This window comes from Trypanosoma brucei, chromosome 2 (assembly GCF_000002445.2).
Source record: "Trypanosoma brucei brucei TREU927 chromosome 2, complete sequence".
NCBI lineage: Eukaryota > Euglenozoa > Kinetoplastea > Trypanosomatida > Trypanosomatidae > Trypanosoma > Trypanosoma brucei.
In genome coordinates, this window is record NC_005063.2 from 951,947 (window position 1) to 967,597 (window position 15,651).

General features: G+C 47.5%; 4 protein-coding genes and 1 pseudogene across 4 annotated transcripts, besides 4 other annotated features; 4 read left to right on the plus strand and 1 right to left on the minus strand.

Annotated features, from left to right (window-relative positions):
• Positions 1-15,651: part of a sequence feature (sequence corresponds to BAC RPCI93-1F7) that runs on past both edges of the window.
• Positions 360-1,469, plus strand: Tb927.2.5340 (hypothetical protein, conserved; the record flags this gene model as incomplete). The annotated part of the gene is made up of 1 exon (XM_946613.1): positions 360-1,469. The coding sequence occupies one exon, from the start codon at positions 360-362 to the stop codon at positions 1,467-1,469; it is 1,110 nt and encodes a 369-aa protein (XP_951706.1).
• Positions 1,086-1,141: a microsatellite.
• Positions 2,300-3,409, plus strand: Tb927.2.5350 (hypothetical protein, conserved; the record flags this gene model as incomplete). Its single annotated transcript, XM_946614.1, has 1 exon — positions 2,300-3,409. One exon carries the CDS (start codon positions 2,300-2,302, stop codon positions 3,407-3,409), a length of 1,110 nt encoding a protein of 369 aa, XP_951707.1.
• Positions 3,026-3,081: a microsatellite.
• Tb927.2.5360 (hypothetical protein, conserved) lies at positions 4,240-5,349 on the plus strand (the record flags this gene model as incomplete). Its single annotated transcript, XM_946615.1, has 1 exon — positions 4,240-5,349. The coding sequence occupies one exon, from the start codon at positions 4,240-4,242 to the stop codon at positions 5,347-5,349; it is 1,110 nt and encodes a 369-aa protein (XP_951708.1).
• Positions 4,966-5,021: a microsatellite.
• Positions 7,744-8,919, plus strand: Tb927.2.5384 (annotated as a pseudogene).
• Tb927.2.5410 (ABC transporter, putative) lies at positions 10,724-14,569 on the minus strand (the record flags this gene model as incomplete). The annotated part of the gene is made up of 1 exon (XM_946616.1): positions 10,724-14,569. One exon carries the CDS (start codon positions 14,567-14,569, stop codon positions 10,724-10,726), a length of 3,846 nt encoding a protein of 1,281 aa, XP_951709.1.

Below are 15,651 nucleotides of genomic sequence, written 5' to 3' on the forward strand. Positions count from 1 at the left end.
GTGTAACTTGCAGCACTTAATTATTTTAATAGCTTATATGAGGTTACATTAAACGAGAGTTCCATAGTGTTCAATCCCTGCGTTATAGTTCATCCATTATGATAATAAATGTTTTGAGTACCTGTGTCTCACTAACCAATTTGTTGGGATATGTGATATGGCTGCTCTCTTCCATTATTATTTGTGTTATCCTTTTCATATTTCTTGTTTATTATCCTCGAGTGTATGTGTGATTATTTGATATCTTGTGTAACTCCTTTTTCTATTGTCACTGTTGCATTTCCCCTTTACTCACACGCTCTTCCCTCTTTCCCGCATATGTGTGTATTTGATAGACTCATAAGGAAACAACACTGACAATGAGCATGGACACCCGTATGGTGAATTTTGGTTTTACGCGTGCTGCTCTCCTGTGCGGTATTTTATTATTGCTAACTGCCGTGTGTTCGCTGCATGTGACTGCTGCTGATGGTGATGATGGACGCGTGATTGTTAATGTGAAGGAGTATTTCTCCATGCCTAATCGTGCATTTATTCGTGATGGGGAGTACCATGTAAGTTACTACAATGCTAACGCATATTGTGTCGACAATGGTGCTGTGCTTCCTGCCGATCAAACGGAGGCGGCGCACCAAATTTTGCAGGATGCTATGAAGCGTGTAATTGCGGCTTCGGATGCTTTCAGCTACCTTGGTGGAGATGCTGTGTACAGTAGTGGCGGGGCCATTGTGGCTAATAAGCGTTGTAAGCCTGGAGACATTGCATCTTCACGCTATTGTGTGTATCGTTGGAATAAGGGATTGTTTGCAAAGGCTTTGCCTGATGGCTGGGGGGTGGCGTTCTGGCATGGTTCATATGTCAAATACGGTGGTGCGGCCTCAATGAATGGTTACCCATCCTTTTGGGGTAGTGAATATCCCAAGCATGGTCAGTTGTATACCCTTTCATGGTATCATAAAGATTATGATGTGACTACCTGGTATGATGGAAAAGATATGTCAGGACGCATAAAGGGGACGAGTAAAAACCCTGCCACAAAGACTGAAAACTACGTTATCTTATGTGAAGTCCACGATTCTATCAGCACGACGACAACCACAACAACTACAACTACGACAACAACTACCACTACAACTACAGCTGCACCTGCCTCAGGCGAAGTACCGGAACCAACTGTGACAAAGGATGAAGAAGTTACCGTGACAACTGTGTCATTGGAAGAGAGAAGTAATTGGCACATTATTCTCATAGCTCTAATTTCTGTTGTTTCCCTTATTGCGTTGCTACTTTTCCTTTTACGTTGGTTTTGTGATTATGATGTTAAAAAGGAGATCATTCCCATGACGCTGCGTGAAGTTGTTGGAGAGCCGTTGTTTGTCCTGGAGCCAACACCTTTTGTTCCCCCAGAGGGTTTTGCTGCTCCTCCCTTAGCCCTGCAATATTATAACCAAATGAGAACCAGTGAATAATATTAGCGTCACATCGTGTATCACATGGGTGGTGGTTGAGTGATGTTTAGGATCAAGTGGAGTAATGAATACTGTACCGCTTTCATCCTACGTTACGGACCGTCACAATTTCTAGCTTCGTGTATTGTTTCACTTCCTACTATTACTTTCAGTAGTGCTCAATACTTCATTGTTTCATATAATTATTACTTTTATGTTCCTAATATTAACGGTCTCCTTGTACCATGTTGGCTCTGCGAGGGACTTCCGATGTGTGGCATCACTTCCCTCCGACCACATCATTGTTCTTTTAGTGTGTGACCCATTGAACCATCTTTACTGTTTGATGTCCCATTGTTTCGTTGTTGTTAGTGTTGATTATTTATTTCGTGTGTGGGTGTCATGTTTAGTTCGCGTTATTTCATGTTTTACTTCCATGTATATGTGGGAGGCTTGTAGGTCCTCCCTGTTACGTGTGATGTATTGCTATACGTGTAACTTGCAGCACTTAATTATTTTAATAGCTTATATGAGGTTACATTAAACGAGAGTTCCATAGTGTTCAATCCCTGCGTTATAGTTCATCCATTATGATAATAAATGTTTTGAGTACCTGTGTCTCACTAACCAATTTGTTGGGATATGTGATATGGCTGCTCTCTTCCATTATTATTTGTGTTATCCTTTTCATATTTCTTGTTTATTATCCTCGAGTGTATGTGTGATTATTTGATATCTTGTGTAACTCCTTTTTCTATTGTCACTGTTGCATTTCCCCTTTACTCACACGCTCTTCCCTCTTTCCCGCATATGTGTGTATTTGATAGACTCATAAGGAAACAACACTGACAATGAGCATGGACACCCGTATGGTGAATTTTGGTTTTACGCGTGCTGCTCTCCTGTGCGGTCTTTTATTATTGCTAACTGCCGTGTGTCCGCTGCATGTGACTGCTGCTGATGGTGATGATGGACGCGTGATTGTAAATATCAATACTATAATTTCTATGGTCAATCGTGCATTTATTCGTGATGGGGAGTACCATGTAAGTTACTACAATGCTAACGCATATTGTGTCGACAATGGTGCTGTGCTTCCTGCCGATCAAACGGAGGCGGCGCACCAAATTTTGCAGGATGCAATGAAGCGTGTAACTGCGGCTTCGGATGCTTTCAGCTACCTTGGTGGAGATGCTGTGTACAGTAGTGGCGGGGCCATTGTGGCTAATAAGCGTTGTAAGCCTGGAGACATTGCATCTTCACGCTATTGTGTGTACCGTTGGAATAAGGGATTGTTTGCAAAGGCTTTGCCTGATGGTCACGGGGTGGCGTTCTGGCATGGTTCATATGTCAAATACATTTTTGCAGGCCCAATGAATGGTTACCCATCCTTTTGGGGTGGCGAACATCCCAAGCGTGGTCAGTTGTATACCCTTTCATGGTATCATAAAGATTATGATGTGACTACCTGGTATGATGGAAAAGATATGTCAGGACGCATAAAGGGGACGAGTAAAAACCCTGCCACAAAGACTGAAAACTACGTTATCTTATGTGAAGTCCACGATTCTATCAGCACGACGACAACCACAACAACTACAACTACGACAACAACTACCACTACAACTACAGCTGCACCTGCCTCAGGCGAAGTACCGGAACCAACTGTGACAAAGGATGAAGAAGTTACTGTGACAACTGTGTCATTGGAAGAGAGAAGTAATTGGCACATTATTCTCATAGCTCTAATTTCTGTTGTTTCCCTTATTGTGTTGCTACTTTTCCTTTTACGTTGGTTCTGTGATTATGATGTTAAAAAGGAGATCATTCCCATGACGCTGCGTGAAGTTGTTGGAGAGCCGTTGTTTGTCCTGGAGCCAACACCTTTTGTTCCCCCAGAGGGTTTTGCTGCTCCTCCCTTAGCCCTGCAATATTATAACCAAATGAGAACCAGTGAATAATATTAGCGTCACATCGTGTATCACATGGGTGGTGGTTGAGTGATGTTTAGGATCAAGTGGAGTAATGAATACTGTACCGCTTTCATCCTACGTTACGGACCGTCACAATTTCTAGCTTCGTGTATTGTTTCACTTCCTATTATTACTTTCAGTAGTGCTCAATACTTCATTGTTTCATATAATTATTACTTTTATGTTCCTAATATTAACGGTCTCCTTGTACCATGTTGGCTCTGCGAGGGACTTCCGATGTGTGGCATCACTTCCCTCCGACCACATCATTGTTCTTTTAGTGTGTGACCCATTGAACCATCTTTACTGTTTGATGTCCCATTGTTTCGTTGTTGTTAGTGTTGATTATTTATTTCGTGTGTGGGTGTCATGTTTAGTTCGCGTTATTTCATGTTTTACTTCCATGTATATGTGGGAGGCTTGTAGGTCCTCCCTGTTACGTGTGATGTATTGCTATACGTGTAACTTGCAGCACTTAATTATTTTAATAGCTTATATGAGGTTACATTAAACGAGAGTTCCATAGTGTTCAATCCCTGCGTTATAGTTCATCCATTATGATAATAAATGTTTTGAGTACCTGTGTCTCACTAACCAATTTGTTGGGATATGTGATATGGCTGCTCTCTTCCATTATTATTTGTGTTATCCTTTTCATATTTCTTGTTTATTATCCTCGAGTGTATGTGTGATTATTTGATATCTTGTGTAACTCCTTTTTCTATTGTCACTGTTGCATTTCCCCTTTACTCACACGCTCTTCCCTCTTTCCCGCATATGTGTGTATTTGATAGACTCATAAGGAAACAACACTGACAATGAGCATGGACACCCGTATGGTGAATTTTGGTTTTACGCGTGCTGCTCTCCTGTGCGGTATTTTATTATTGCTAACTGCCGTGTGTCCGCTGCATGTGACTGCTGCTGATGGTGATGATGGACGCGTGATTGTTAATGTGAAGGAGTATTTCTCCATGCCTAATCGTGCATTTATTCGTGATGGGGAGTACCATGTAAGTTACTACAATGCTAACGCATATTGTGTCGACAATGGTGCTGTGCTTCCTGCCGATCAAACGGAGGCGGCGCACCAAAGTTTGCAGAGCGCAATAAAGCGTGTAATTACGGGTTCGGATGCTTTCAGCTACCTTGGTGGAGATGCTGTGTACAGTAGTGGCGGAGTAATTGAAGCTGATAAGCGTTGTAAGCCTGGAGACGCGGCATCTTCCCGCTATTGTGTGTATCGTTGGAATAAGGGATTGTTTGCAAAGGCTTTGCCTGATGGCTGGGGGGTGGCGTTCTGGCGTGGTTCATATGTCAAATACGGTGGTGCGGCCTCAATGAATGGTTACCCATCCTTTTGGGGTAGTGAATATCCCAAGCGTGGTCAGTTGTATACCCTTTCATGGTATCATAAAGATTATGATGTGACTACCTGGTATGATGGAAAAGATATGTCGGGACGCATAAAGTGGGCGAGTGATAATCCCGATACAAAAACTGAAAACTACGTTATCTTATGTGAAGTCCACGATTCTATCAGCACGACGACAACCACAACAACTACAACTACGACAACAACTACAACTACAACTACAGCTGCACCTGCCTCAGGCGAAGTACCGGAACCAACTGTGACAAAGGATGAAGAAGTTACTGTGACAACTGTGTCATTGGAAGAGAGAAGTAATTGGCACATTATTCTCATAGCTCTAATTTCTGTTGTTTCCCTTATTGTGTTGCTACTTTTCCTTTTACGTTGGTTCTGTGATTATGATGTTAAAAAGGAGATCATTCCCATGACGCTGCGTGAAGTTGTTGGAGAGCCGTTGTTTGTCCTGGAGCCAACACCTTTTGTTCCCCCAGAGGGTTTTGCTGCTCCTCCCTTAGCCCTGCAATATTATAACCAAATGAGAACCAGTGAATAATATTAGCGTCACATCGTATATCACATGGGTGGTGGTTGAGTGATGTTTAGGATCAAGTGGAGTAATGAATACTGTACCGCTTTCATCCTACGTTACGGACCGTCACAATTTCTAGCTTCGTGTATTGTTTCACTTCCTATTATTACTTTCAGTAGTGCTCAATACTTCATTGTTTCATATAATTATTACTTTTATGTTCCTAATATTAACGGTCTCCTTGTACCATGTTGGCTCTGCGAGGGACTTCCGATGTGTGGCATCACTTCCCTCCGACCACATCATTGTTCTTTTAGTGTGTGACCCATTGAACCATCTTTACTGTTTGATGTCCCATTGTTTCGTTGTTGTTAGTGTTGATTATTTATTTCGTGTGTGGGTGTCATGTTTAGTTCGCGTTATTTCATGTTTTACTTCCATGTATATGTGGGAGGCTTGTAGGTCCTCCCTGTTACGTGTGATGTATTGCTTACGTGTAACTTGCAGCACTTAATTATTTTAATAGCTTATATGAGGCTGTATTAAATAAGAGTTCCATAGTGTTCGGTGTTTGCGGTTTAGTTTGTTCACTATGATAATAAATGTTGTGTGTGCCTTTGTCTCACTAACCAATTTGTTGGGATATGTGATATGGCTGCTCTCTTCCATCCTTGTTTGTTGTGCTGTGCTCCCTGTTTTTTTTGATCTCTGTTTTTTTTTTTCATATTTTAAAATATTGGTTTATATATATTCTATCTAAGTATATTTGTTGAGCTTTCTCTGGTTTTCTCTTTTTTTTTTTAGTGAAGGTTACTGATTAATTTGTCTTTTATCATGTCCATAGAGGATGCCGTTGTCGGTGTGCATGCACTGTCCTTGGTGTGATGCATGTTTTTGTAACTGCTAACACTTTTAGGTTGTCGTTTTGTTTTGCGTGTGTTGTCTTTATGGGATAATACATTGCTTCATCTACAGTTGTTTGTGGCTATATTCAAGAGCGTAGAGCAATGATAATGTTACAAATTCCGCGCGGAGACACGGGTCTAAAAAGCATCTGTAAAATGTCACAACAAGGAATCGGCTGCAATGCGCGGTGGCCCATAAAACCATGTGAAGACGTGTGTGTGAATGTGTGCAGGAAAGAGAGTGCACATGCCTCGGGATCATGCATGCTGGCACCTTTTAATTCCGTGAAAACAGCAAGAAGATAAAGCAAAACGAAAGATCTGAGGCCGCCGGATTTAACACTTCGGTCATGTGAGGAAGCAGAGAGGCACAAAAAGGGCATCGGGGGATTCACAAAAGGGACCACCAAAGTTGCAGGTCATCTCATCCATTTGTCCCAAAATGTCCCCGCCACGGGGAGCGATGCGAGACAAAGATCTGCTTTACCTGCATATTTCGCCTACGTTTTGCAATTGTGTTGTCGCTCAGCGGCTGACCTAACGATAAAAGCGCATCAATGGGAAAGGAAAGGAGCATGGAAAGCGCTCCTAAAAGAAAGCAAGGCACAGATAGCGTACAGAGGGAACAACAGCTGCCACATATATATGGTAAATTGTTTGAACAAAGGCAATCACTATGGGAACGCATGCCACAACATGTCTTGGGTAACCTCTCAGGCGATCCTTTAGAAGCAAAAGGGAGACCTGTCTGAAGAAACGTTGGAGAGCAAAGAAAGGAAAAAGATTAAATTGACCCTTTCGTCCACTGAGTGTGCCGACTGGGTGAACGGTTGAGGAAACGCAACGAGACACGGGTCGCTCAAACCGGGGCAGGCAGAAAATTTCCCCGAAAACCCAAGGGACAAATCACCAGGAAAATAAGGCAGGGAGGTGGAATGTCATATGTGCCCGAGGAAGTTGCAGAGAAAGGGGGAATTGGCAGGCTACAAGTGCAACAAACCGAATCACCCTGTCAAAAACCGATGACATGGTCATGCGAACAAGTTGAAACCAAAGTTCCCCATTCACCGCAACACCAGTGCCCAATAATCACTGCGTGGAGAGAAAATGAAGTGAAAATTTGATTCCTATTTTGTAAGTGGCTGGCACGTTTCTCATGCATGCTCTTCAAGACGGAAGGCTCTGAACTGAACACAGAAGTGCAGCATCCTTATTTTACTAAAAGCACGAACCCAAGCAGGAGTGGGCGGGGATCTGCGTCAGCTGAAACTGTTATACCAAGAATCGCAATCAAATCAGACGTTGCTGCACTGCTATTGATAGTGGGAACGGGTCAAATAGCGTAGTGGGTGCAGCGGCAACGCACAAGAAACATGAAGCGAAAAGGGGGATTAGGGAAATGTTGGACGAGGCCCAACTGGGGAACGTGCAGGTTAAAAGCACAGTGAAGCTAGGAAAGGGGGGAAAATAGACTGCCTACCGGAACCGGGATAAACAAACAAAGGGGAGGAGTGCATGTTATAGTTAACTCCTTTACCACGAGTGAAATGAAAGCCCCTTTCGCATTGAAGAGAAGCGTATGGTTTCCAGACATTGCAGATAAACAGTTGGAAGAAGCTTAGCACAAATTCGAGGAGCGAGTGGAGGAGGTTGGAGCTTTCCCTCGTTACGTATTCGAAGAAGGTCCTTACTTTAAACGTAAGGCGGAGGTTACTTTTGCGCTGGAAAATATCGAAACCCGTGAACAGCGCCGTTTGTATGTCAAGGTTTTTACGAGACGGCAAATGAAATGAAAGTTTCGCATTACACTGCTTCGTAAAGAATGCTCGCGTACGTGGTGAAGGAGGTATCGAAGGTTTTGTATGCATATCGCACTCCAAATCCCTGCGGCGAAAGATAATTCACAGGTTAGCCAAAATACAGCGAGACGGCCATCGTTATCATAGAGGATTTGTTTCTTGCGACACGCTTCCCTTCTGGTTTGAGGATGATTGTGTCGAGGGTCCTGAATTTCCAGATCCATTGCGTGTGTTTGTTAAAATGATCAAACCTCTACCCATAGTAGAGTGGGCGAAAAAGAAAGCAAGATAAATGTGGAAGCATCTTGGGACAAGTTAAAGAGAAGTTTCTGAAATTTGGTAAAGCAAAGGAGCTTCCAGAAGCACGAGGAGCGATAATAAATTCCACGGAATCTATGCAACTTTACAGACCGCGACCTCGTTTTCCTGTGTTCAATGCCCTTGCTGTTGTGGATGGTAAAATGCCCACGGATGGCAAAGGGAGGAACAAAAAGAGGACAATGGTGATGTTTCAATGCACAGTTGCCGGCCGTCATGATATCACAACACAAGCTGTCGTGAGAATGCTGAAAGGACTTGCTCCTCCAACGAGTCGCGAGAATGAAGCGGCACTTTGGAGAGGTGTGATAAATAAGTTTGACTGGGAAATGATTTATGTGCAACAAGCTGGCGCCGAGCCAATTAGAGACAAACAGCGGTGCCAATACAAAGGCGGTTCGGATAGGGATTCCGACTACAGTTTTGCCAAGAAGTTTTGGGATGAAAATGTTAAACAATATATTGTGAAGTTTGATGCCAGTGTTGTCGCCGCACTGGACTTGGCGCTTATGCAGAAAGAAGCATGTTGCTCCGATAACAGCGAAAGAGAAGAAAATGATGCAGATGAATAAAGGAGTAGGTGTAGTTGTGCAACACTTACAGCAGGAGTAGGAAGAGGAAGAGGTGAAGGGAGCAAAGGATTTTGCTTCAAAATCTGAAATGGCGGTTTGTGTCCTTCTTCTTCGGTCCGGATGCGTGTGCCCACGACCGGATGCCATCTCGAAGCGGGTTACGTCCCTTCGAGGGCGCCCTTCAGCACCTTTTCGGATTTCATTGAAACAAACGCTAGAGAAGGAATGGGGAAGCCGAGGATTAGCAGCGCCCCCCCCCCCCCGTGGGCAAGCGGCAAGGAGCCCCAAACCTTAACTTTCTCAAACTCCCCAGGCGGAGGCACTTTGAATAAGAGCCCGCTGCTTTAAGGGTTGCGGTGGGTGGGTCGTTTCATCGCGGCTTCGCGCAAATTTACCCGTACGAGTTGAAAGCGAACGTGCATTCATTCACTTTAAGCCGAGGTGCGCCAGTTTGCGTAATGTAACGCGGTGTAAGGATTCCCAATGGGCAAGGAAGGTATAATTGTGGCGTGTGGGGGATATGTGCGCATTGAAACCGTCCTTACCCGTTCCCAGCACCTGTTGCCTAACACATTTAGGGGGCCGCCGCTGGTTTGCCTTGTTTTCCCACTTTAAGCCATATCATGGCCACAACATCCCTTCTTGACGCTTTAAACTGGCAGGCGTGTTGCTTCAGTACCGTCACCGATCAACTAGCGGGTTGCATGGGGATCCGGCAAGCACCGAAAGCAACTGCGCGCTCGCGCCCACGAGGAATCGGGCTCGGAGAGTTCCCATTGTCACCAGATGCCGGCGGTATTGCGTGCGGTCACTGTGGCCGACCACCGCCACACCCATGTCATGAAGAAGATTCTGGTTTTTTCCTTCCCATTAGCGAGGTACCGACGGAACCCCTTCTTGAAATAGTCCCACCACTTTGGTTGAGGACAAGTTGTTAGCTTTCGGCAAAGCACGTTAAGGTCCCGTGCATTCCTTTTTCACACCCCGTGAGTGAAGGGAGTGTTGCGGGGAACCGGTAGACCGCACCTCCAGTGCACGGTGGGCGGGGCGCCGTTGGACGCAAAAAATTGGTTCTCTGGTTCTCCCCCTCCCCCTTCCGAGACGTCTGCGTTGAGAAGGCGTTGAACAATCCTCAGAATCGCGTCCCAGAAACCATTTTCGGCTCTCTGAGGATCCGGTGCGTTGAGTACGGTTCCGGAACGCCCGGAAGGCGTCGTTCATCTCCTCGCTGCCCTATCGTCGCACACGGGCTCGACTGCCACTCCCTCGTGTCCATTATGCTCCTGCTACCCTTGTAATCTGTCGGTCTACATCACAGGTAAAACAATCGCGGAGACGATAGTTGCTTCCCATCGCAAGTCACAACAACGCGCCGCTGTCCGAGCGCTGGGTATGAGTGGGCGTTTGCACCACTGCGTCCGAAGCCCTAGAGGACATGGTAGTAAGACCACTCGGGCAACAGGGCGGGGAGTTACGGCCCACATACACACACACATCCCACAACAACCCCCTGGGTGCTCGAGTGCACGTTAGCTTCCAAGTGGCCGGGCAGGGACTAGCACAAGGTGTAGCCGACTCCTCCCAAGGTTTTAAAAAAAAAAATAGCGACCCCGAATCTTCAGCGCATTCTTCACTCCTCACAACACCGGGGAGTCCTGAGGGGTCAAAAACTAGCTTCAGGTACGCAGTAAGGAAGAAACAACGGAGGAAAATAGAGTTACGATGTTTCCACGATACCAAGCACGGTATCGTCCAGCATGGTTGAAAGCGGCAGCCGAAGAAAAAAACGCAGCGACCCACGATGTTAAGCGTCAACAGAAGAGACCTTCAGCAAGCCGTCGGCGTATATGGCACTTTTGACATTGCCCTGTGTTCGCCCTTCCGGCCGCGCTGCGGAGCGCACGATCTGTAGGTCCTGTCCCCCAGCCGCTGAGCGGAGGAATGAATTCGAACGCAACTTACGTTCATCGGCTGGGCCCTGATACTCGAGCTGGCCGCCATCGAGGATCACCACGTGGGTTGCATATCGGATGGTTGAGAGGCGGTGGGACACCAGCAAAACGGTGACCTCAGGTTGTTGGATTGTGGTGAGGTTGCCGATGGCCTCCTCGACGTACGCGGCGGTGTGCCCATCCAAGTGTGACGTGGGTTCATCGAGAAGGCAGACGCCGAGACCGTGCCGCCCCACCAAAATAGCCCGTGCAAGTGCGAGGCGTTGTTTTTCGCCTGTGCTTAGCTCCTTCGACTTGTCGTCATAGCCAAGCGGCCGTGACTCGATAAACTCTTTGCATCGGCAAAGGGTGGCTGCTGCAACACATTCGTCTCTAGACACTCGCGGTGTGAAAAGGGAAATATTTTGAAGGAAACTTAGACCCTTGAAGGTGAAGGGAGTTTGCTCGAGCATGCCAACTGCTTGCCGCAGGAATGTGGTGGAGAAGCAGGTCAGGGGAATATCATCGATCGTCACGACGTTCTCGCAATTTCCTTCGTTAGCCTGTGGGAGTTGAGTGTCCAGGCAACGCTGCAGTACGGTTATGAGGCCCTCACTTTCCTCCCACACGTGTCCTTCTTTCAGGGATACAACAGCCACTGGGTCGTACGTGCGCTTCAGCAGGCTCAGCAATGTACTCTTCCCTGACCCGGTTCTCCCGAGTATGGCTGTAATTTGAGTGGCGGGAAAATGAACCGTCACATTTGCTAAACTTGGCTGCAACGACCCGTCAGTTGCGCAGTGGTGCAATTCAGGATAGACAAACCACACCCCACGGAAATCAATACCTTTGCGGAGGTGAAAACCCTCGCTGATGCGCCCAGCATCATCAAATTGTATGCCCTCAACATGTTTTATTTTATTCCGCCAGAGCCCTCTTCGCGCCTTGAACACCGCTGAATAGTTATGGGGAGAGGCATCGTGTACGAATGTGGGCATGTAACGGGCCACCTGCTGTGTGAGTCGGAAGGGATGGTCGAGCTCGACACGTTCGTTTCCTCTCATTAGCGCGCGGTAGGCGCTCACTCGGTCCAGCAGCGAAGCAGCAGACCATTCTGCAGCAATGGTGGCGCCGCCGTCGCAGGCCCAACGGGTCGTAAACCATGTGGGCCAGACGCCCCAAATGGAGGTCAGATTTGAACGATAACTTAGTAAGGAATAAAACAACAGAGTTTCAATAAACTCCGTCAAATGTAGAAGCAGCTGTCTGAACACGTTATGAAACGGTCTGGAGATTGGGTCTGAAAGGTCCATCGTAATAGTAAATGATTCAGCTCGCCGGACCGAAAGCGCCGCTCTTTGTGCGAAGACGGTGTCAAGGCCCAACTGACGAAGAATGAATCGCGGAGGCCTACTGAATACGTCGTCAAAGCCAAGCGTTGAAGGGATGCGGTTCATCGCCTGTGGACGTGCTAGCAGCGCCGCTTCTTCTGCATCTAGAGCCGCCTTGGCCCCTCCGTTCACGGCGTGTAGTTTTTCTGAACTATTGGCAGGAACAGTTTGGACTGTGTTCCTTTCCAACGCATGCTGAACCCTTTCCTTCAGCACAAATTCCCTGACACATGCGGCATTTTCCCTGAGGCCCCGTGCAATGGATAAAGCACCGTCGTTCGGTGAGCAGATAAACGAAGTGCAGGATAATGTACAGGCCCTTTCACCGCTGACGACGGTGTCGAATAGTTTTTGTAGACGTCGAAGATATGCGACTTCGTCTGTTTGGGCCTTCTTATGGGTGGGGAGTGGGCCAACCGGCCAGTCAACGTGAAAAGTCCCCCCACAAGCAATCAGTGAGAGAAAATATCGAGAGTGACTTGCTCTGCTTCCATTTTGGACCGGAGCGTCCCCTTCCACTGGCGCATTCGTTCCTGTGGTGCCATCATTTTCCTCGGCCAATACCTCCAGCAGAAGTTGAAGTCCGTATCGGGGTTCCGCTGGCAAGGGCTCTTCCCCCATGCGTGCAATTTCGTGTTCGACACTCTTATCGAGCAGTAACCCGCACCAACGACCGATGGCCCGTGATATCTCGTAGCAGTTGAGCAAAGACGCTGCTGCAGCGAACGCGGCAACGTCCACTTCTTGTCGAAGCATTGCAGTGACCACTCCGATGATGAGCGATATGTACTTTTTTTGTTCGCAGTCAAAGTAACCAAGCATCCGTGCTGCCGTGCTCTCCGCGTACTCGAACGAGCGAGCCAGAGGATTGCCCCCGCTTCTGCCCACACCTTCCGACGAGCACCGCCGCAAAAACGCCTCATCAGCAACAGCTATCTTGACATTCACTTCATGCAACACCTCGTCACGCAACATCACAAGTATTTTCCACCTGAAAACATCGTCAAAAGACCGAACGGCAGCCCCCACAGCGGCGGAAAGAGAAGCCCAAAGGACGCTTCGCGCGAAATCCATGAGTACGGCCCCACGGCCTTCTAGACACCCGGAAGATGAGAGCACGTAAGGTAGCATCCACCCTGCAAACACATTATACCGCGGCGCCCACAGGTTGATTGCAATGCGCACTGCGTGGCTGAGCGTTCGAAACCGCAGAAGCAACGTCAGCTTGCGTGTCAAATTTGCATCACGTAGCAATACATCGCGGCCCATGACCCCCTCCACCTTTTCAGAACTCTGTACACTAAAGATTCCATCCATACCCTCCTCCATATCAGGTCCGTCACCTGAAACCAATTCCACACCTTCATACAACTTTTCCCGACAAAAGCGTTGCCGCGCCATCCTTCCCCTTTCCAACTGGCTCTTAGCTAGCGGTGCGGCAAATGTATTGAATAAACGGTCAATCTCTCTCCAGAGCCGCTTCCAGGACGGTGGGTACCTCCGCCGTATTGTGGCGTGGGCTACCCTTCGTGCCTGTCGCGTTCGAAGGCCGTCGACCAAAAACTTAAAGCTTAGTTGACCCATGATGAGTGGTAGAACGTCTGCGAGATCCTTCACCCATGTCTCCTCCGCACCACTGGTGAGGACGGCTTCAACAGGAAAGTAGCTTAAGGGAAGGCAAAGAAACTGCCCCACACCTGGGCTGGGGAGAGGTACAACCCAGAAGGGACGATGGCCCACGAGCCAAGGAGGGATGCGGGGCCTACGGATTTGTGCCTTCCCATTCTTTGTGTCACTTCCGTGCACGGCGCTGCGCCAGGCCGCCGCGTAGTACCGCGCCTCAGCCATAGTAGCCAGTCGTCGAAAAGCGGTGTACTTTATGATGTACCCCAACCGCTCCAATAACACCATGTCTTCCGGCAACGCCGCACAGAGCCGACGGCCAACATTCCACAGCTGTAACCACCGACTCAGGTCCACGCCCGGTGCATACGCCATGGATCGCATTGGCCCGTGGAAGGGTAACGCGTCCTGGACCTCCCCCCTTTCCTTTGCACCATGGTTGCTGAACAGAGAATCCTCTCCAATGTTCCCTTCTGGAGACCGCACAGCCAGCCAATGTTCCACCTCGCGTAAACAGAACTCTTCCCAGTCGTCCACAACTTGCTTGACAAACCTTACCAACACAACGCGGGAACGGAGCCGCATACGACCTCGGTAACCACTTGCTAGCCACCAGACCGTCAAACCAAGCCCGAAAGAGAGCACCACGCTCGTAACCAAGACGCCCGCGTGGTAAGAGGAGGCCGCTGATGCGTAAGCTACCATAATGGAGCCCTTTTCTTTGCGAGGGGAAACTGGACAGCGCGAACCTTGCCCCTTAACCCACCCTGCCTTTGTCACCAGTTATTGGTCGCGGTTACGAGGTAATAACACTCATAGGGAGGGAGTGAAAAACATAAACGAAAAGGTCTGATTTCTACCCAAGTGGGCAGCGCGTCCGTAGGGGAGATATATATCACATCAAGGGGAAGATTGAATGTACCCTTATTTCATCGAGGTGCTGCACTGCGGAACCCCTGCCCACTTACATACCCACACAAAAATATGTACGCCCGGCGACTACCAGACAAGTAAACCACCGAACAAAAACGAAAATGTGTAACAGAGTTGTTGGTGTTGTTGTTTTAAGAAAAAAAACCAAAACTAAGCCACCGATACGAGAAAAGGGGTAGAGAGATCCGTTCGAGTATCCACGCCTTCCCACTCCTACCCCAGCAAATTCCCTTTTACGTTCCTGCCCTCATGGCAGGGAAGCACACCGTTTGTCACGCGTGCCGAGCGTCCCATTTTGGTCCCGCTGTGGGACATCAACCCATACACATAGCCGGCGTCCAGACACCTCGACTTTCATCACCTTAGGAGTGAAGATGCGGGTGATTCACCGGGATAATTTTTTTGGCATGTACTAAGTTAACAGCAATTAGTCTTTCAAACAAAAAAAAATAGGGTTAGACAAACAACGCATTGAGACGAGGAGCGGAGTGGTGGGTGAGGTGAGAAAAAGAATGATGTCGCGGGTGCATCGTTGCAAGCAAAAGTCACAGCGCAGCACTCACCTGAAGGTAGCGGCGAGAGTGTCGGTGTATTTAACGGCAGGTGACGTACGTTCGAAAGCGCATAATATAAAAGTAACCCTCTTCCCCACCCCCGCAGCGAACCTGGGAATAAGAACGGATAAGACGAAACAAGTAAGGAAACAAGGTGAGGAAAAAATAGCAAAAAAAAAAGGAAATTTCTTACTACAACTGTAAAGGAAAGAAGGTACACGAAAAACAAACGGAAAAAATGGCACATATACAAACAAAAGAACTCCACATCTGTTAGCGTTTGGAGATGATGATAGTTTG